This window comes from Rhinoderma darwinii, chromosome 3 (assembly GCF_050947455.1).
Source record: "Rhinoderma darwinii isolate aRhiDar2 chromosome 3, aRhiDar2.hap1, whole genome shotgun sequence".
Lineage (NCBI taxonomy): Eukaryota > Metazoa > Chordata > Amphibia > Anura > Rhinodermatidae > Rhinoderma > Rhinoderma darwinii.
This window is the reverse complement of record NC_134689.1, coordinates 87,807,944-87,829,345: the sequence shown is the minus strand read 5'-3', so window position 1 is coordinate 87,829,345 and position 21,402 is coordinate 87,807,944. Positions and strand designations below refer to the sequence as shown.

The window sequence follows — 21,402 nt, the reverse complement described above, 5'->3', positions numbered from 1 at the left end:
CTCCTTACCCCATTTTGGGAAGGCATAAAACGGGTGATAATTGAAGTCACAGATACAAGTGTAACTATGGATGCGGCCTTCTTCCTTCTTCATCACTGCGACATTCCAGCGAACAAGTATAAGCGTTCTCTGCTTCACTTTCTAGTGATGGCAGCACGTCATTGCATCCCGCTACGGTGGAAAGATCCATCTCCCCCACACTATCCCTCTGGGTTTCACAGGTTAACGACATCATGCATATGGAGGACTTGACATCCGTTATTCACGACTCAAGCTCCAGGTTTTGCCAAACTTGGACCCAATGGATAGTTTTTCAGGATTCGGACTCCTATAAAGACATCATTTGAGAGCCGCATCCCTTTAGTCAGCCGGAATAGCACCTTTGTCTATGGGATGCTGTGGAGGGTCCTCACCCCCTTCTCCTTTCCGCTTTCACCTTCTTTCATCATTCCCTAGATTGGGAACTCAGCTCCAGCCTCACTTTGGAGATTCGCGTTCCCCTATCATTATCCTCTCTTTTTCAAATCTGTACACTGATGTATCACAATGTATTTATTTATTTATCTTTTTTGTGTGTACATTTGCTTTAGGATTATGTATTCTAAATGTACATTGCCTTGTTTTATGTACCCTTTATGTTACAAAATGGACCTCTTGGGTCAACAAAATAAAGAATAAAAAAAAAAGACTGAATGGTGTTATCCTTTCCATCATACACGCAGATCAAACTGGATTTATGCCAGGGAAATCTACTAGTATTAATATTAGGAAGGTACAGGCCATTACACAATTGGGTAGGGCACACGACATGCAATGGGCAATTGCCTCTTTGGATACCATGAAGGCTTTTGACTCGGTAGAATGGCCATTTTTATGGGCCTGTCTGGAACGCTTTGGCTTCGGTCCTCAATTTCGTCAATGGGTCGAGTTAATATATAAATCCCCTAGGGCTAATGTGGTGGTAAATAACGTCCCTTCTCTCCCTTTCTCTCTTTTTAGAGGTACCCCACAGGGATGTCCCCTATCACCCGCTCTGTTTGCTATTGCCATAGAGGCACTGGCGATTAGGCTTCGAGCCTCCTTGGATCTTACTGGTATAAGCTGGAAGGGTAGAACTTCTGTGGTAGGCCTATACGCAGACGACATGGTCCTTTTTTTTAGATAACCCAAACTCCTCGTTCCATGTGGCAGCAAGGCTACTTGACAAATTTTCACAGTATTCAGGACTGAAGGTTAACTGGCAGAAGTCGGCCATTTTATATACAGCTATACACCCGACTCCAGACCCGTCTATGTCACAATATGGCCTTGAAACTTAATTTAAATATTTAGGCATAACTATAGTACAGGATCATAACCAGACCCGAGATACGTCATTAACCCCATTGTTAAATAAGGTTGGAGGAAAATTTAAGACATGGTCTAAACTACCGTTATCTGTGGCGGGTCGTATTAACTTAGTCAAGATGGTGATTCAGCCTCAATGTAACTATACATTGCAACATATGCCTGTTGTAGTCCCTATATCGTTCTTTAAATCCCTTAACACCTTAATAATACAATTTATATGGGGCTCCTCCAGGTCTAAACTCAATTTGGCCAAATTGCAACAACCAAAAATTGAAGGGGGAATGGCCTTGACGTATTTTTACCTGTACTACCTGGCGGGTCAACTTCGCAATATCCGGGATTGGATGGGAGATACACCTCTGTCTGACACAGATTATTACTTAGCCTCCCTGGTTATGGGACGTAGCCTGATCAGTTTTCTGGAATACCCTAAGTTTACTCCCCATACTGAACTACTTCCTATGCATGTTCTGGCACTAGCGGTTTGGCGTGCATCCCAAAAATTACTTGCCTACACTGGTACGGTTCCAGAGATTCCTCTGTGGCATAATCCTACATTACCACATATTCAATTATTGAACGATACACGGAGGTGGCAAGATATGGGCATTGCTCATTTGGGAGATATGTACGATAATGGTATGATACTTACATTCCTACAGGTCAAAGAAACGCATCAAACTCCAGACTTGCAATGGTTTAAATATCTGCAGTTACGCCATGCCATACAGACTCAATTCCCACCTCATTCCTCATTTATATCAGCACACCCTCTTATTGGCATACTAAAATCACAAGGTCCTAAGTGTCTTATTTCGGCTCTATATACCCATCTGATTCTAGCTAAAATCAATTCTGCTCCACTTCCGGTTCTAACTAAATGGAAATCGCAGATACCAGACCTTTCTTTGGAAGATCTGACTAACATCTTACACTCACACTTAACAGTATCCCCGGCTATAAATAATAAACTTGTTCAGTTATATATCATACACCAAGCTTATCTCACCCCGGTTAGATTACACCGTATGGGCAGACTACCCACTTCAGCATGCCATAGATGTGGGCAACTAGAAGCAGATTTTTGGCACCTCATGTGGCAATGTTCATTCATATCGATATTTTGGACGAAGGTTTATGACGTTATTACTCCATTATTGCCTAGCCCTCTATTGTTCTCCCCGAAAATAGCTTTATTGGGACTCATAGATGAAGAACACTGGACACATCACACTGGTATTTTTATAAAAGAAACTTTATTTCTAGCTAGGAAGACAATAGCTATACATTGGATGGCAGACACAGCTCCATCAATAGCCTCGTGGAAATCGCTGGTTGATACTGTTGTTACTTATGAACAACTGGTATATTCCCACAGGGGCTGTCCAGACAAATTTCAGGGAGTGTGGGGTCAGTGGTTGGATGTCAGGGCCGTCAGCCCTCATATCATGGTGAGATAAATCAGCTTCCATACTCCCAAATTATGTTATAACGCGACATAGGCGATGTTATGGCAGGAAGGAGGGGAAGGGGATAAGTGAGCCCTAATCTACCCACCGCCCTGTCCCTGCCTACTTGCAACGACCCGCCCTAGGCGACGGGGTACAACTGGGCGGCGGTCCCTACGCTGACTAAGTGCAAGGGAATACAAACAGGGAACAAGCAAGGGAAGGGACAGTAGCCCACGGAACACCGTGAGGAAACCAGAGTGGTCAACGAGCCAGTCAGAATCAGGATGTCACGAAGTATACGAACGCAGAGCAAGGAGCAGGAAGCAAGCCGGGGTCAGAGCGAAGCAGGATAAGCGGAAGCTGTAGCAAGGCTGAAGCAAGGCAGTAGCAGGCTGGAGCAAGGCTGCAGCAGGGCCAGGAAACCAGGAAGAATCACAAGCAATGAGGAAGAGAAAACGGCAGGTATAAATGGACAGGGGGCGGAGCTAACTCCGACTGACCAGGCCGCGATAGGCTCTCCCACTCCTGAGCCTGCCACCCTGATTGGTGGGAGCCAGAGTCAGTCTAAGAGGTCCGGCCTCAGGTGTCGATTGATTAATCCTGGGAGTATCCACAGACGTAGTGCCTGGCAGATCCTTTACAGGCGACTTGTTGTTTTGTTCTATCTGTTTAACTTTTTCCGTTTAATACATACAAAATAAATTAATAACACTCCTGCATTTCCTTATATGGTCGGCAATTGGAAGTTCTGTTATCATACTACATGTGAATATGTGTCAATGTTGATATCTTAAGCTGTATATGCAATGTCATTGCTGATACTGTCATGTATTATCCAATTGCTGAAATACTTTGTATGTGATATTTTGAATAAAACGAATTAAAAAAAAAAAAAAGTTATGATGCATCGTGCATCCCTAGTCGGGACACGATACAGTATTTTTTAGTGCTGTCCAGCTAAAACATTCTCCACTGTGACATATTGAAACCGGGCTTTGTTATAGAATGCAAAATAGCATTACCCGGATACACTCAATCTTATATTTGTCTGAGACCCCTGAGGACGCACCCTCGTATCAAACTGGGCGTTGAAATGCGTAGGGACACTTAACATTATTGTCAGACAGATAGACAGTACAGTGGCAATTTCTCAGATAGATATAATTTTTAATTGGAAAAGAGTGTTTGAGTCTATCTATGGTCATTGAGCCTCTGCTCTTTCCTTTCCCTGTGCTCCAACTAGCCTGAGTAATTTGCTTAAGGCCTTATTCACACGAACGTGTCCGTTTTGGGCGCGTAATAAACGTTCCTTATGACATCCGTGCACCGTGCGTGTTTCCGCTTTTTACGCACGTATGTCATCCGTATGTCACGCGTTTTTACGTCAGCAAAATAAACTAAAGGAGGTGTTTTTTTTCCCTCATCACTCCTTTAGCAACTGTTGCGTGAATCACGCACAGCACACGTATGACGTCCATGTGCTGTCCATTTTTTTTATGCACCCATAGACTTGAATGGGTGCGTGATGCGCAAAAAACGCACAGGAATAGGACATGCAGTGAGTTTCAAGCAGCGGACACACGCTGCGTAAAAAATACTGAATGTCTGAATGGCCCCATTGAATTGCATAGGTCCGTGTGACGTCCGTTGTTTTAATGCGCGTAACATGGATGTGAAATACGCTCGTGTGAATAAGGCCTAAGCCTAATTTCTAGTCATATTGGCAAATTAGCCCAATTTTAATTGTAACATTAGTCAAATTTATTTTAATTGTTCTTTCTGGCAGTGATTTTTTATATCAATTTTGAACGAACACCTCATTTATCAGAAGTATATTGTAATAATTTGTGTAGGGACACAGCCTATTGACAATGGAAGTGGTAAAGCCCAGTTGTCAATTAATTCATACATTTCCAGGAGGAATAACAGAGGATCAACACAATGCAGAGTTCTGAGAAAAGGTGCTCCAGTATTGTCATTTTATGGGAAACACAGGTATTTACTACAACAGACATGTCGGTGATAAGTCCTGTAAGATGTTGCAGGGGGACAAAATTATGTTTAGATGAGGTGGCATAAAGATTGGGTTAGGAAACATTATCAAAGGTCTTTTCTGCATCCAAGCTAAAGAGGCCAAGACGAATGTGCATTCCCAACATGCTGTTAGAGCAGTACAGGCTTGCATGGGCTATAGACTGTCTGTTTTTTTAAGCAGTTCTTTATAGGTAAACATGTATGTGTAAGAGAAAAATTTGTTCAGGCTCATCTCTAGTGATGTTGCTGCAGAAGACGTGTAACCTGAATATGACAAAACTCATCCTCCCTATGAACATTCACTGAATTTATATTTGTCGCATCTCTATAAGTATAACCTGGGAAGACGGTAAAGTTCAGAGCATAAATTTGGTGCATTCCCATTGGTATCATTTATTTATCTGCAGCACTATATTTCGCCCACATTGGATAGATGCGTGGGTTAGGCTGAGCTGGGAAGTAAGAAAATTGAGACAGAAATTGTAAAATAAATATCTGTAATTTCAGGGCACAACATGATTATTTTAGTGATTTTTCCATAGTGCTTAATAAATTATTATTATAGTGCACTTCTCATGAGACCATGGATGTAGCTATTCATTTCAAATGGGAACATCTATAAGATGCTTATAAAGGGTTAACCTAGAGAGTCTTGGTATGTTTCACATGAACATATTATGGAAGATATTATATCAGTATGCCATCAGTATGAGGGTATGTTCACACGCAAACTCAAAAACGTCTGAAAATATGGAGCTGTTTTAAAGGGAGAACAGCTCCTGATTTTCAGACTTTTTTTAAGCCACTCGCGTTTTTCGCAGCGGTTTTTACGGCTGTTTTTAGAGCTGTCTTCAATAGAGTCTATGAAAAACAGCTCCAAACGTGACCTGCACTTCTTTTTCGTGGCCGTTTTTTTTAAAAACGGCCCGTCGGAACAGAACGCCGTTTTTCCATAGCCAACAATGAGTAGATGATTGTAAGCATTCTGCTGCCGATTTTTCAGCCATTTTTTCAGACAAATGGCCGAAAATAAGCCGTGTGAACATACCCTGACTTTATAGAAAAACAGCTCCAAAAACGGCCGTAAAAATGCAGCGAAAAATGCGAGTTGCTTAAAAAACTTCTGAAAATTAGGAGCTGTTTTCCCTTGAAAACAGCTCCGTATTTTCAGAAGTTTTTACATTTGTGCATGCACATACCCTAACAGATCTGTAATACCAATGGGCTGTCATCTAGGGAGATATTTGAGTTACATAAGAGAGCAATACGGAAGATACTGATGACATACGGATCACATACGGACTGTCACGAAGCGGGTTAGTGGACCCACTAGGCCGTACCGCCGTAGCGGGAAGGCAGCTGGCCAAACCACAGGAAACCCCAGAAATACAATGTCCCGCACAAGGGTACCTGAATAGTCCAGATGGTGGCCGCAGCTCTGGCACAGATGAGATGGGTGCAGCGGATGGTGCCAAAAATCCCCTGCAGGACCTCGGATCTCCGTCATAGCGTGGAGGTAGCGGCAAAAAACACAAGGGGTTGGTACCGGTACAGACAGGAAGTGTAGCAGGCGGAACCGCAGGAAGGGTGCGGTGACAACTGTGGTTGGAGCAAGCAGCCGATGGGCTATGGCGTTCACCGACAGGAGGAGCTGGTCTTGTCGTGACTGGAGATCCTCCATCTCGGCCAGCATGGCTTGTGTCGTCAAAGTCTCAGGTTGACCAGCGGGGTCCATGGCCTGAGCGTACTGTCACGAAGCGGGTTAGTGGACCCACTAAGCCGTACCGCCGTAGCGGGAAGGCAGCTGGCCAAACCACAGGAAACCCCAGAAATACAATGTCCCGCACAAGGGTACCTGAATAGTGCAGATGGTGGCCGCAGCTCTGGCACAGATGAGATGGGTGCAGCGGATGGCGCCAAACGTGGCGGATGACACAGGAGCCGCAAGTTGCGCCAGACGTGGCGGATTCCTCCAGACGTGGCAGATGACACAGGACGTGGCAGATTCCTCTGGACGTGGCAGATTCATCTGGACGTGGCAGATGACACAGGACGTGGCTGATTCCTCTCGACGTGGCAGATGACACAGGACGTGGCAGATTCCTCTGGACGTGGCACATCTTGATACTAAGGCAAAGCACGGGAAAACAGGAACGTGGAACAAGGCACGGGTAACAACAGGAATGGGAAACACTAAGGGACCATTTGCAAGACAGACTGGGAAAACTAAGAACGCTCAGGCAAGGATTAGACCAGGGGCCTTCTTATAGACCAGGAAATCGTGGCAGTTGATGATGATGACAATTTCCTTATTGCGCGCACTGGCCCTTTAAGGCCGGGCGCGAGCGTGCGCGCGCACTCTACGGGACACATCCGAACGGAGCGGAAGTGAGCGCTGGCGTCTCCTAGGAGGGAGACGGGGACCAGCGCTCACAGATCCATGGCTGCGGGCGTCGGGAGGCGAGTGAACCCAACGGCCCGCAGCCATGGACGCTACACGGACCAAATATGGATGCATCAGTATTTGAATCACTCTTCATAGACTTCATTGGTTGTTTTCCATCCGCAATATAAATGAAGGTAGTCTATTGTGCGTTTTTAAAATACACGCGTACTTTATACTTCCATGTGAAGAGCCTCATTGACTAACATTAGCTCCGTATTATGGAAAAAATGGATAGAATACTGATGAAAAATACGCTTGTGTAAAAGCAGCCGTTTGCAGATTGAGGGCTTATTCAGATGACCGTGGGGAAACTCGGATGGTCCGTGTTGCCCCTGTGCGGGCTCCGTTTCCACGGATTCCAGTCTTCACTTGAGTCTATGGAGGGATCCGTGACAACGGAAGAAAATAGGACATGTTCTATTTTTCAACGGACCTTGACACTGTCCATTGGATCAACGGCCGCGTATACGGCCCCATTGAAATACATGCGTCGGTGTGACGGCCGTTGTTTTGACGACTGTCACACAGACGTATTAAACGTTCATCTGAATAAGCCCTTACTAATAAGCAAAACCTCAGTCTAACCACATAATGACAACACCCTTCACTAACAGGCCAATATGGGTTTCTAATATATATCTCTTTAGCATTTTAGTCCGTATTCATTGATGGAATTATTAAAAATATTGAGGTACGTTTATATTGTCCAAAGGGATTGTGCTTCGTTTCTATGAATAGTCAGAATTATTTATTTATGATCAATTGTGGGTGAATTTGAGTTTTTTATATCTAATATACTTCAAGACCAATTATCAATGATCTTTATCAAGTGGCCGTTAGGAATCATTAGGGCTATGAGACTGCTGAGACCCACCAGCAGAATAAGAATATCTCCCTAAAGTATACAAATTTTTTATTATTATCATTTTATATATATATATATATATATATATATATATATATATACATACATATGTGTGTATATATATATATTTTTTTTATTTTTTTTATATTTTTTTTTATCCTGAAAATAACTTTTTCATTTTTTATTATTGTAGCATTAAACATTTCAACGGTCCTTGTGCAAGAATTAAAGCATACCTAAAAGAAAATCTCAATAATTCTTTAGGCAGATAGTATAAGTATAGTAGATGTAGGGCATCCAGAAATGTAATTTTTGGGGTCTTTTTCCTCCTATCTGCAAGCTTTCACATTTTCACAAATCCACATTTCTCTCTCTATTCCTGCTGAGTTTGTGGGCTCTTTCTCATATGATTCTGGATCTATGCTGAGCACTCTCCCAGCTCTGCTGCATCAGCACCATCTGCTAAAACTACATCTGTGCCCCTTCCTCCTTGTTTACTATTTTTCATAGACAGATTTTTGGGGGACTGAGGAGGTTTGTGAACATTTACAGAGAGGGGATCTACAGACAGCTAGAAGGTGATGAAAAGGCTTCATTCCCCTAATAACATAGGTTACTAAAAAGATAGATAGTTTTCAACCATTGTTCACTTTACTCAATTATTCCCAATTAGGCCCCACTTCACATCACGTTATAGCTCTACATTTGACGTATACGCCAGGAAAAGTTCCAACGTATCCGTTAATCATAGGCTTCGACAGATATCTGTTAAATAGTGTTGTGAACTGGGGTCATGAGAGTGACATATCTGTTAAACGAATGACATTATAGTCTATGGGTGACGGATACGTTAAACGGATACCCATAGACTATCATGGTATCTGTTTAACATATACATCATAAAAATCTATACATTAAATGTATGCCTGTGATGTATGCTATACAGTGGCAAACATCACTTAAAAAGATTCCATGTAAAACAAAATGTATACTGCGGGGTATACTTTTTGCGGGATCCCGTGGGATGGACTAGCATAGTCTACTACGCTATTCCATATCTAAAAAAAATGGTCTACTGACATACCAGCCGGATGGAGGCCAAAAGGACACTGTTTTGACCTCCGTCTAGCTAATGGAGCACTGTAGACAGTACACGCTAAACGTAGTAAATGAACGCAGTGTAAAGAGGGCCTTAGAGCCTATTCTCTAGGCATTTGTGTGCATTTTTAATTGTTCCCTGGAAAAATCAGGAGTCTTTATAGATATTGTGATGTTGTTAGAATCTTTCAATGGAAACATTAACATTTTAAATGAAAGTATTACATTGATTTTTAGAGGGTCCTAAACTTTTAGGGCATGGCCACACGTAGCGGATTTGCTCTGGAAATCCGCAGAGGACCCGTTTCTCCATTGCCTTCCACAGCTTTGTGGTAGGGTTCGTTTACACGTTGCGGACAATTCCACTGCGGAGCATAGGCTGCAGTGCGGAATTTGGTGTCCGCAGCATACAATGGTTGTTGCGGACGTGTGGCGGACTGGTTGCGGACTCATTGCGGAATTTCTCCATTGACTTCAAAATTCTGCAATGAAGTCCGCAGATGTAATGTAGATGTTATGTGTGCTGCGGAGCGTATTGGTTTTTTAACATGACATTTCTTCATTCTGGCTGGACCTATGTATTTCTAGGTCTACAGCCAGACTGTGGAAGTCAATGGGGCTCCCATAATTACGGGTGACTACGTGTGTGCACCCATAATTACGGGTGACTACGTGTGTGCACCCATAATTACGGGAGCGTTGCTAGGCCACGTCAGTAAATAGTCACTGTCCAGGGTGCTGAAAGAGTTAAGCGATCGGCAGTAACTGTTTCTGCACCCTGGACAGTGACTACCGATCACAATATACAGCAACCTGTAAAAAAAATAGAAGTTCATACTTACCGAGAACTCCCTGCTTCTTTCTACAGTCCGGCTTCCCAGGATGATGTTTCAGTCTAAGTGACGGCTGCAGCCAATCACAGGCTGCAGCGGTCACATGGACTGCCGCATCATCCAGGGAGGTCGGGCTGGATGCCGAAAGAGGGACGCGTCACCAAGACAACGGCCGGTAAGTATGAAATTCGTTTACTTTCACTAGGGAAAGTGCTGTCCCTTCTCTCTATCCTGCACTGATAGAGAGTAGGGAAGTACTTTCACCTCAATACGCAGCGGCCAGTCCGCATCAATTTATTGCCCATTTTGGGCAGATCCGCAACAGAATCTGCAACGCAGATTCTGTGCGGCATTGATGCGTATAGTTGCGGAAGAAATCCGCTACGTGTGGCCATGCCCTTAGAATACGAACACTTTCTATAGTCATTACATTGCATGTAATGACATTAGTTAAGGTCTCGGGGCCCCTGGTTGAAAGGACCATATGTGTTAATATAACCTGATCTATACGGCAGATCTAATTACTAGTTTCGTTTTAACATGATCCTCCTATATTACCCATATTTTCTTTGTGCTTGTGTTAATGTTTGATCGGTACTCTTGTTTATGATTTTTTTTTCTCCCATCCTACAGAGTTTGTCATTTCAATAATTGAGAAGATGCAGGCACAAGAAATTTTGCGGAGTTTAAGGCTACCAGAATTTGATGAATTCAGCCAGTTCTTCCGAAGTGTGCCAGCCGCCACATTAGTTGGATTAGGTGCCTTTGCTGCAGTAATTGCATATTGGTTCGCAAGTCGACCCAAAGCTGTTAAACCACCATGCAACCTCCTAATGCAATCAGAAGAAGTAGAGGTAAAAAATGCAAATAATCTTATTAATATAATTGTGGAAATTGTGGATTCTGGTACTGGATTCATTGAATTTAGAAAGGTTGTGCAATCTAATGGACATAATGTAAACCTTTGCTGTAATATTTTTTTAAATGTATGTCTTTTTGGATGAATTTTTTTTTTCTAATAGATCTTTAATAAAAATGTTGCTTAGTTTTTGAGCTGCAGCGTCTACGTATCCACTTTGCATGGACGCTGCTTCTCATCGCTTAAACCTGAATCTGTTAGAGCAGCTCCTATGGGCATCTCACACCTACTGATGTGATCCTACCCTACTGATGATCAGTCTAAATTGATCAACTTGGGCCGGTGTCTCATGGGTCGGATACGCTGTGTAAAGGCACGCAGCGTATCCGACCTAGAACCCACAGCACATTCTGTCCAAAAAACCACACCAGAATTTCTTCTACGAAAAGCAGAGCTGGAAAAAAAGAAACGTTTATACTTAGCCCCTTGCCGTAGTCATGGCGACGCTTCACTCCAGGATGACGCTGTAGCCCATGTGACCGCTGCCACCTGTGATTGGGCTCAGCAGTCACATGGGATGAAACATCATCCCAGGAGGCCAGCCTGTAAGAAGAACCGAAGATAGCGTTGCTATGACAATTACGATTTTTTTGCAGGCGGAATCGCATGCTGTTTGTTGCGGGTTTTATATCCCCATTGAATTCAATGGAGAAAACCTGCAACAGAAAAGCAACGAAAACACAGTATAAATTGACATGCTGTGGAATTAAAATTTGCACCTCAGGCCAATTTATGAACGTTTTAGCTGTGTTAAAAGAAGAAATAGCATTTTGAAGAAATGGTGATGCCCTGATTGCGCCAAAATGATAATTTGCATATACTAAATAAAACTATTCTCTCTGCATAGGAAGCACCCATGTGAAAAAGGTAATAAACGTTAGATTCAGGTGAGGCTACTCTAGATGACCATGTTGCTACTTTGACAGATACATTTCTGGTGACTGACTCCTTTTAAGATCTCAGTTATCTATCAGTGAATGGCAGCATTCTGGTTTCGAAGGCTGAAAACATGTACAGGGCAATACTACCCACAGCTGAGGATAGTACACTGTATCTAGTCTGATACACAACCTAACCTGGTCACAGATATGTCCCACCACTCTGTCCTCACTAGCTACCCCTGTTGCATCCCTCTGCACTTTATAGCCATGTTGGCTTAGGTACTGGCAGGGTAACTGACTCATGCAGCTTTTTATTTATATTCCCCTTGCCAACACAAGGACATACAAGGTCGTACCCTTATTATCAGGCAATCCTCTATGAGCTAAACACATCAGCGCCATAAAATCCGTCCTCAGTGTTTTGCTTTGTAGGTAATTTCTGCCTCTATAGGTTACAAATGATGTTCTCAGATCGTCATTGAGACACGTCAGGAAATAGTAGTGATAAGTGAGTTATCCACCGAAAGTTAGTATGAAGGGATTACATAAATGAATCACAGACACACGCTTGTTTAAAAAAAATTTTTTTTTTTATAAAAACGCTGCAGTTTTTTTTAACCAAAGCCAGAAGTGGATTCAAAAGAAAGAGGGAATATAAAGGAAGGACTTATACTTCTCCCTCTAGCTGTATCCACTACTGGCTTGGTTTTAATAAACTCTCTCAATAACTTCAGGCGCATTTTTCCAAAAAACACTGTGTGAAACAACTCCAAAGATGTTCTCTGTCCCTTTCCAGACATGAGCACCCACTTCAGTCAAAACGCAGCCCTCAGTTGCAGTAGTCGACATGTGCGGAGCACAACAAAGAGTCCAAAACTTCTCAATTGGCACTTCTGCTTTTCGTACGCTTCACTCTACTGTATGTTCACACAAGAGCAGGATGGGGAGCTGTCCAGTTGCTGAATTTCGAATGCATTGAGTCAGTGTGATCTGTGTCCATTGGCCTCTCAGAACTGCAGGGACTTGGCTGATAGTGTGTCATTAGATATTTTAAGTATAGTAAAACAGATCTCAACTAGTTCCATGGTGTTGATTAACCTCTTCCTTGTATGTAACTGCCACGTACTCTCACCCACCATTTCATGCTGACAATCTATAAACAAACTGATAGGGAACGTAGACTGTGAGCCCCAATGGGGACAGTAAGTGTGGACCTTTGTACAGTGCTGCGGAATATGTTGGCGCTGTATAAGTAACAGAAATAAATAAATAAATCTAGGGCCAGCCTGGAACACTAATGCCGCCAGGCAAGCCCAGTCTACATTATTATATGTATAAAATATATAATCCCACTAAAAGTCATAGAAAAAAGACACAATAATTACCATATATAATATTCATTGCTACATACATGGAGGATTTGACAATTCATGTTCACTAGGACTACAACATTTTTCTCATGTACTTTAAAAAAAAAAAAAATCCAAATAGGAATGTTGGAGTTTTATACTGTTCGGTCTCCAGTTTTTCAAGGTAATGGCTAAAAAGACAATGATGGACAATGAAGGACTGTGCGTGTACATCTGTTCTTTCCAGTCATAATGAGGGACAGTTCATCTCTTCCCACTTATTTCTGTCCATCTATACTACTCATTATTAGAGAAACTGAGTTCACTGGAGTTTAAAGGGGTTCTCCGGAATTTTAAAATTGATAGGCTTTCCCTAGGATAGGCCATCAAAATTAGATCGGTGGGGGGTCTGACTCTCGGCACCCCCGCCAATCAGCTGTTTAAAGGGGCAGCGGCACTCTTAGGAGCGCTGCAGCCTTTTCATTGTTTAAATCGATTTAATTTATTTTCGTACTTGCACATGCCGTTACTTTCGTAGCGACTGTGCGAAGAATTGCAGCGCTGTCACAATTACGTTAGTCAGACCCCACCGATCTAATATTTATGGCTTATCATAGGTATAGGCCATCAATATTAAAATCCCAGATAACCCCTTTAAATGGGGTTAAATGCATGTAAAAAGGTTGTCACTTATAAGGTTTATTTCCTTTTAACCATCTCTTGAGCTGTCCCGAAATATCTCTCAGCTATGCTGCTGCCACTTTAATTTCTGTATGTCATAGGTGAATGGCACCTTGTATATTGGTACATTATGTTTTTCTTCTTTCAGAGTTGCTTTTTTTCTTTTTGAAGTAAACTATTGTACAGATTGGGGTTACAGCTGGGAGAGAATTCAAGGGTATAGAATGCCAGCGGTTCACTGGTTGATACGTTTCTGTTAATGGCAGCTTATACAGATTTCTTTACTTCCAACTTCTCGGCAAGTAGTTGTATTCGTTTGACCAAGCTTATATATCGAATTGATCACATTTTGGATACATTTTGGATAGTGAGCTGCTATTATGCTATAAATTTATAGTACAAAAAAATTAAAGCACATCATCTTTATTGCACCTTTCGATGTCATTGCCAGTCCTTAGTCTTATCACTATTATTTTGCAGGGCGGTGGTGGTGCTCGCCATTCTGTCATAGCAGATGGCCCAAAGCTGCTTACACATTACTATGACGATGCCAGGACAATGTATGAAGTGTTTCAAAGAGGACTCCACATATCTGGTAAGATAGAATACTTCATACACAATGGTGGGATGTAGAATTGCTGATTATTCTGATAATAGTATTGCTGATAAAGACAAGTACTTTGCATATACCCTATTAGGGCAAATGGATGTCATAGAGGGGAATTCCCTACTTTCGAACTTCCCTCTATTACTCAGAGCAGAGAGCCGCTAACAAAGAATGGCTCTCACTCTGGTGGTCCCAGCCCATCCGCATATTACATTTGATTGGCCAGCATGTACACTATATTTGCCCTGTAGCGGACAGGGGTTTCTAATGCCAAACCTAAGCTGCATATTTCCAAAATGATTGGTTGGCATTCTGCTCCATCTGTCTGTCTATAAGCTTGAATTTTTTTTCTGTCATTAGTAATTGCAGCATTGACTGGATTCTCTCTGGGGAAAAAAATTGTAAGAAGTGTAATGCAGGGGTATGATCTTTTACACTTTGCAAACAGCTTTCTATGGGAAAAAATGTTTGTATCATCACAATTTATCTTTTTGTGTATGTCCTTTTTCCGATGAGAGTTGAAATAGTAAGAAATACAGTAGCGCACATCGGATCACTGTCTTGTGTATGATCGACTACTGCAGTGTTGGATTCTGCTAATGTGACAGGAAAAGTATTGATATGGAGGCCTGTGACTTTATTATGATCACATGATTCCCTGTGACATGAGACTTTATTATTGATATAGATATTTTGGGCTATTTTCTTATAGGTAAAGCTGACTATGCCAAAGGATGATGCTTGCAATTTCTCTTGAAATAGAGAAACAAACTAAAATAACAAAAAGAAACGATAATATCCTTTTGAATAACCCAAAAGAAATGCAATTATTATTGCACGGTGCCGTCCAATGTGATAATATAGCAAAAGAGAAAAACGAAAAACTATTGGACCAACCAGCACACTTTGGGTAGAAATTAAATACAAGATAAGGTTATTTAAACAAAATACAAAATTATTTATTTTTTAGATTTTTAAAAAAGTATTTGACAATTATCATATTTATGAAATTCATTATGCATGGAATTATGTCACTAACATTAATGCGAGTACTATTTTAATATGCTGACAATTTAATACATGCATCCAAACATATGTTAAAACAATATATTATAATAACAATATGTGGTTTCAGGGAAAGAAACATCCCATAGGAACGAAAACAGAATATTCCCTCCTAAAGTTCAGTTGCATGCCGTTCACTTCATGCGTTTGCAAAAGAGACAGAGCAGACACTCCCAAAATCTGTTTGGGGAAATTTTATTTCTAGCTATCTGCTAGAGGTTTATTCCCTAATACCTTCAAATTACAGGTATAGTCCAGGTTTCAACAAGTCTATTTAGGACAGGATCCAGCTGGCAGAGGATCCAGAAAAAACCTTTATGTCAAAATTGCCAAAAAATAAATGCATGCATTCAAAACTTATGTTTAGGCAATGTATCATGAGCAATTATTAATTCCGGGGAGATATTTATTCACATGACATCCATATGTACCTGGAAAAGACCAGTTTTTTTGTGTCTTAAGCCAAGAGGGAAGAAAAGCATATTTTTTCTCTTCATGAGATTCAGTTATTACTAGATCACTTTTTCTGTTTGCGGGAGATACCTTGAAGACACTCCCAAAGTATGCTTAGAGAAGGTTGTTTCAAACCCTTGGCTAGAGGTTCTTTCACTGGTACCTTTGTATTGTGAGTATAATCCAGGTTCCAACACCTCTAACAGGACGAAATCCAGTTATATAGAAGGTCCAGGAGAGCCTCTCTCTTTCATAGTTATCCTCATGGCTTTTTACGGATTTGTCCAGATCTATCTCCCTTCGTGCCCCCTCGCATTCAGGTGTAGTACAGGCACGGCTGAGCTCATAACAGCCTAAGGTTAGAATCCAGCAAGGTACACAGTGTGTGACGTCAAACACACGTGTTAAGAGGTAATTGGCTAACGCGTTTCATCACATCTGTGACTTCATTAGAGCCATTATCAAAACTTTAGGAGGGAATATTCTGTTTTCGTTCCTATGGGATGTTTCTTTCCCTGAAACCACATATTGTTATTATAATATATTGTTTTAACATATGTTTGGATGCATGTATTAAATTGTCAGCATATTAAAATAGTACTCGCATTAATGTTAGTGACATAATTCCATGCATAATGAATTTCATAAATATGATAATTGTCAAATACTTTTAAAAAAATCTAAAGAATAAATCATTTTGTATTTTGTTTAAATAACCTTATCTTGTATTTAATTTCTACCCAAAGTGTGCTGGTTGGTCCAATAGTTTTTTGTTTTTCTCTTTTGCTAAACAAACTAAAATGACCTTTAGGCCTCATTTACACGAGCGTGTGCGTTTTGCGTACGCAAAAAAACACAGCGTTTTGCATGCGCAAAAGGCACTTGACAGCTCCGTGTGTCATCAGTGTATGATGTGCGGCTGCGTGATTTTCGCGCAGCCGCCATCATAGAGATGAGGCTAATCGACGTCAGTCACTGTCCAGGGTGATGAAAGAGTTAACTGATCGGCAGTAACTCTTTCAGCACCCTCGACAGTGAATTCCGATAACCATATCGAGTAACCTGTTTAAAAAAAAAAGAGGTTCGTACTTACCGAGAACTTCCCGGCCGTTGCCTTGGTGACGCGTCCTTGGTGACGCGTCCTTGGTGACGCGCCTCTCGACATCTGGCCCCACCTCCCTGGATGACGCGGCATTCCATGTGACCGCTGCAGCCTGTGCTTGGCTTGTGATTGGCTGCAGCTGTCACTTGGACTGAATTGTCATACCGGGAGGTCAGACTGGAGGAAGAAGAACTTTTTTTTTTACATGTTCACGTATATTGGGATCGGAAGTCACTGTGCAGGGTGCTGAACCAGTTTAACTATTTCAGCACCCTGGACAGTGACGTCGCGTACCGAAACATTTTTTGCCGGGTTCGGTCAAAACGAGTTCGGCCGAACCCGGTGAAGTTCGGTTCGCTCATCTCTAAGACTTCTTTTGGATGTTTGTAAACAGAAAAGCATGTGGTGCTTTTCTGTTTACATTCAGAGTTTGACAGCTCTTGCGCGAATCATGCAGTTCGCACGGAAGTGCTTCCGTGCGACGTTCGTGGTTTTCACGCACCCATTGACTTCAATGGGTGCGTGATGCGCGAAAACGCACGATTATAGAACATGTCGTGAGTTTTACGCAACGCACTCGCGCTGCGCAAAATTCACGCATCGTCTGCACTGCCCCATAGAGTAATATAGTTGCGTACGACACGCGTGAAAAGCACGCGCGTCGCACGCGCGTATATTACGCTCGTGTAAATGAGGCCTTAGACAGGGGCTACTGGTGTAAATCTTGTTCCCTTGATAGTCGCAATGACGCTTTTTATTTTATTCCCTAAGGAAATAATTGATGTCACGTTATGAATGGGATTGTACTGTGATTCTTGGCTGAAGGTCGCCGGTTAGCCCCAGCCTTAGTATTAAGCATGTAAGGGTGGGCATTATGAGTAATATGTTTTTATTTTATATAGAGATTTTAATGCCATTTTTATGATGGTTTCACTTATTAATTGGAGGTAGCTGTAATATTTCCTATTAATGAATGGGTCGCTTTTTGGGGGGGGGGTGGGGATTGGTGTATGGGGAGGGTCAAATTTTTAATTAGAAACTTTTATGTAAATGACATGTTGTATAATCAAAAGGTTTAATCTTTAAATTCTTCAAATTCCTTTTATAGCAAATCTTATCATAGCAAATTACGGTAACCTACCCTACAGCGGATATTTCCCGACTGACCTATATTTAGCTTAGATCACTGGAGTATAAATGTATTTTTCATGAATAAGCACAAAGCCTCCTGTGGACTGCTCATTGCACTTACTGTATAAATTTCAGCTACAAGTCTTGTCATCAGAAGAACAAATGGTTTGTGTTCCTGTGATTGAAAGCAGATCCATCCATATTTATTGAAGAATAAAGTGCATGAAAAGAAAAAGTGGTGGTTGACCTTTCCTGAATTTAAAGGAAACAGCAAAAAAAAAAAAAAACTCCCTCATAATCCTCATTGTAAGAAAAGGATCTGATATACTAATGAGCCCCTAATACAATAGGGCAATAAAGCTACAGCAGAAAACAATCCTATTTGGAGATAACTTAAAGCTAATCACTTTCCACGAGGGTACAATAATATCAATTATAGCATCTGTCATCAGATTATGCTGATGTATATAAGGGCATCATAGATTGGGGAGAGGTCCATCTCTCTTATTAGTCAAAATGGCACAAAAAATAATGTAATAGGAGCAGTCAAAGAATATATCGGATTCATAGTTATAAATTTGGTGTATTCATAAGTGCACCGCTCCCCCACCTCGTCCTAGTGATTGACTGCAGCCAGCCCTCAATTATCGCCTAGAGCAGCGGGGGGGGAGGTGAATTAATGAAAACACCGGACTCATAATCATGAGTCCGGTGTAGTCTTTGATTGTCCCTATTAGCCAAACTACATAATATTTCTTTATGTCATTTTAGATAAAAGGAGATCGGACCTGTCCCCATACTATACTGCCCTAACATATGGAAGCATAGTTTGATGACAGATCCGCTTTAAAAGTGGACATGCACATGTTCTGTATAGGTGGAGGGTGGGCTCTCAGACTTATTTCCTCTGGTGGGCAAAAGGATCCGCAGTCCGGCGCTTTGTGCACCTTTACAAATTGGAAAACCACTCATAACTATTTTATCCTATGAATTATCAATACAAAGTATGTCCCTTATTCAGAATTTAATGGTACATTCACATGTAGTGTTTTTTATGCATTTTAACTATTTTAGGGTTACCAATACATTGACTAACTACAAGTGCAAGTTGACATACCCCAAGGAGACCAGAATGATGCTGTACCATATATTTTTGTATTCTTTCAGAAAATGGTCCGTGCTTGGGATCCAGGAAACCTAACCAGCCTTACGAATGGCTCTCATATAAGGAGGTGAGGATATTTTAAAGTAAATTATTTCATTTCACAAACATTAATTTGCTCCGAGTATTTATTTATATTTAACTGGAAACCCTGGGTCATGTAATTCCTTAGGCCCCATGCACACGACTGTAGATTTTAAACGTAATTACGGTCCGTAATTATGGACCGTAATTACGAACACCTTCCCGTATATTTACGGGAAAGTATCCGGGGCCGTTGAAAGTTTGTGTAAAAAATAGGACATGTCCTATTTTTTTATTTTACGGACTGTGCTCCGATACTTTATAATGGGAGTATGGCCTGCAAATGTGGGTGACTGTCCGTGGTCGGCCGTGCCTGTAATCACAGACCGTGATTACAGGCATGGTCGTGTGCTTGGGACCTTACACAATTTGAACAGACATGACGACTACATGATTTATTTCCAAAAATTGTTCTAATCTCCTTCAGAACCGTGAGACAATTAAGTCAATCAGTCGCTCAAGACATTTAGTACTATACAGTGAGCGTAACACACAATAATTACAGCTACGTTGCTATCCTGCCTGTCGCATAAGGGGTTAAACGCTGCTTAGATCGCCTACAGTTGTTCGGCTGCTATATTCTATAATTAGTCATGTTAAAACACATCCAACTCCACTCACTGTACCTAGTAAAGGAAAACACTGAAACAGCGTATCCCTTTGTATCCTTTGAATTTGCGGCTTGAGCGCGCAGAACAATTCCGTAGTGATTTCCGGATTGACATAAATGGCTTTTTATGAAAAATAAGTATAGCTCTGCTTTACTTTCCATTGCTGAGAAACATAAGATCAGGCATAAAGAATAGACCACTAGAAAAGAAAGCATGGGGTTTAAGAGTATGCATGTCTCAGTTTAAGGAACTATTAGCAATCCAGAAGTACAATAGTGGGAGTGAATGGGTATTATATAGCAGAACATGTTCCTGTATGAAAGTGTCACACTGTGAGATCTACAGCCCTTTTCATCTGCGGCTGTAAGCAAAGTTTATCAGCAAGACGTAATATAAAAAAGTTGTGAAAAAGTCGAATTGTTGAACAGCTAACTGAAAAAGAAAATATGGAGAAACTTTCCAATAATGTTTCTCAGGGAGCTCATTGCAGTTCTGTTTTCACTGAGCAGGTCCCCTGTGAACGGGAGGATTATGGTGGTCCTGCTCACCTTTTGGGTAGTGCTTTCTTGGCTGGTGTGAGATGCGACAGTGAAGTATTACTCCGAATTACACTGAAAACATGATTACAGTACGGGACAGTTGTCCCGCTTCGAGGCAGGGACTCCTAGCGTCGTACATAACTATGATGCTAGGAGCCCGGCACCCTGCAGTGTGTTCGGTCCGAGACTTGCGGCCGAAATACGTTCCATCCTTTACGGACCGAACATGCTCGTGTGAATCCAGCCTTAAAATAAAGCAATAATGGTTTTCTTATCTACTGGAAAAAAATAATTTGCAGCTTTTCTGATAAAGATTTATTTGTCTGAATTATTTCCAGGTGTCAGGCAGAGCAGAATGTTTAGGGTCAGGTTTGCTACACCAGGGATGCAAGTCGTCATCCGATCAGTTCATTGGAGTCTTTGCACAGAATCGCCCAGAGGTAATATCTACACCCACATTTCTCTAAGTTTATATCATATACTGTATATCTGTTACAGACTGTTCTTGGTTGTGGTGCTTCTATCTTTACAGTGGATCATCTCTGAGCTTGCTTGTTACACATACTCTATGGTGATAATCCCCCTGTATGACACTTTGGGCCATGGCGCTATCCGCTATATCATAAACACAGGTAAGACTGTACAGTGAATAATTTCTCTGTATTTGGATGTATATTCTAGTTCATAAGACATACATGAGCAATTGCTAAGTTTTAGCTTCACTTTAGACCTTTGTAAGCA

General features: G+C 41.5%; 1 protein-coding gene across 5 annotated transcripts in view; it reads left to right on the top strand.

Moving 5' to 3' along the window:
* ACSL6 (acyl-CoA synthetase long chain family member 6) overlaps nucleotides 1–21,402 on the top strand; it is a 231,806-nt gene that overhangs the window by 137,899 nt on the left and 72,505 nt on the right. For all 5 annotated transcript variants that reach the window (XM_075856443.1, XM_075856442.1, XM_075856444.1 and 2 more), the window contains exons 2-6: nucleotides 10,711–10,931; nucleotides 14,388–14,502; nucleotides 19,433–19,497; nucleotides 21,000–21,101; nucleotides 21,194–21,293. In XM_075856443.1, the coding sequence (XP_075712558.1) occupies nucleotides 10,711–10,931; nucleotides 14,388–14,502; nucleotides 19,433–19,497; nucleotides 21,000–21,101; nucleotides 21,194–21,293 (603 nt within the window). The remainder of the gene's footprint in view (nucleotides 1–10,710; nucleotides 10,932–14,387; nucleotides 14,503–19,432; nucleotides 19,498–20,999; nucleotides 21,102–21,193; nucleotides 21,294–21,402) is intronic.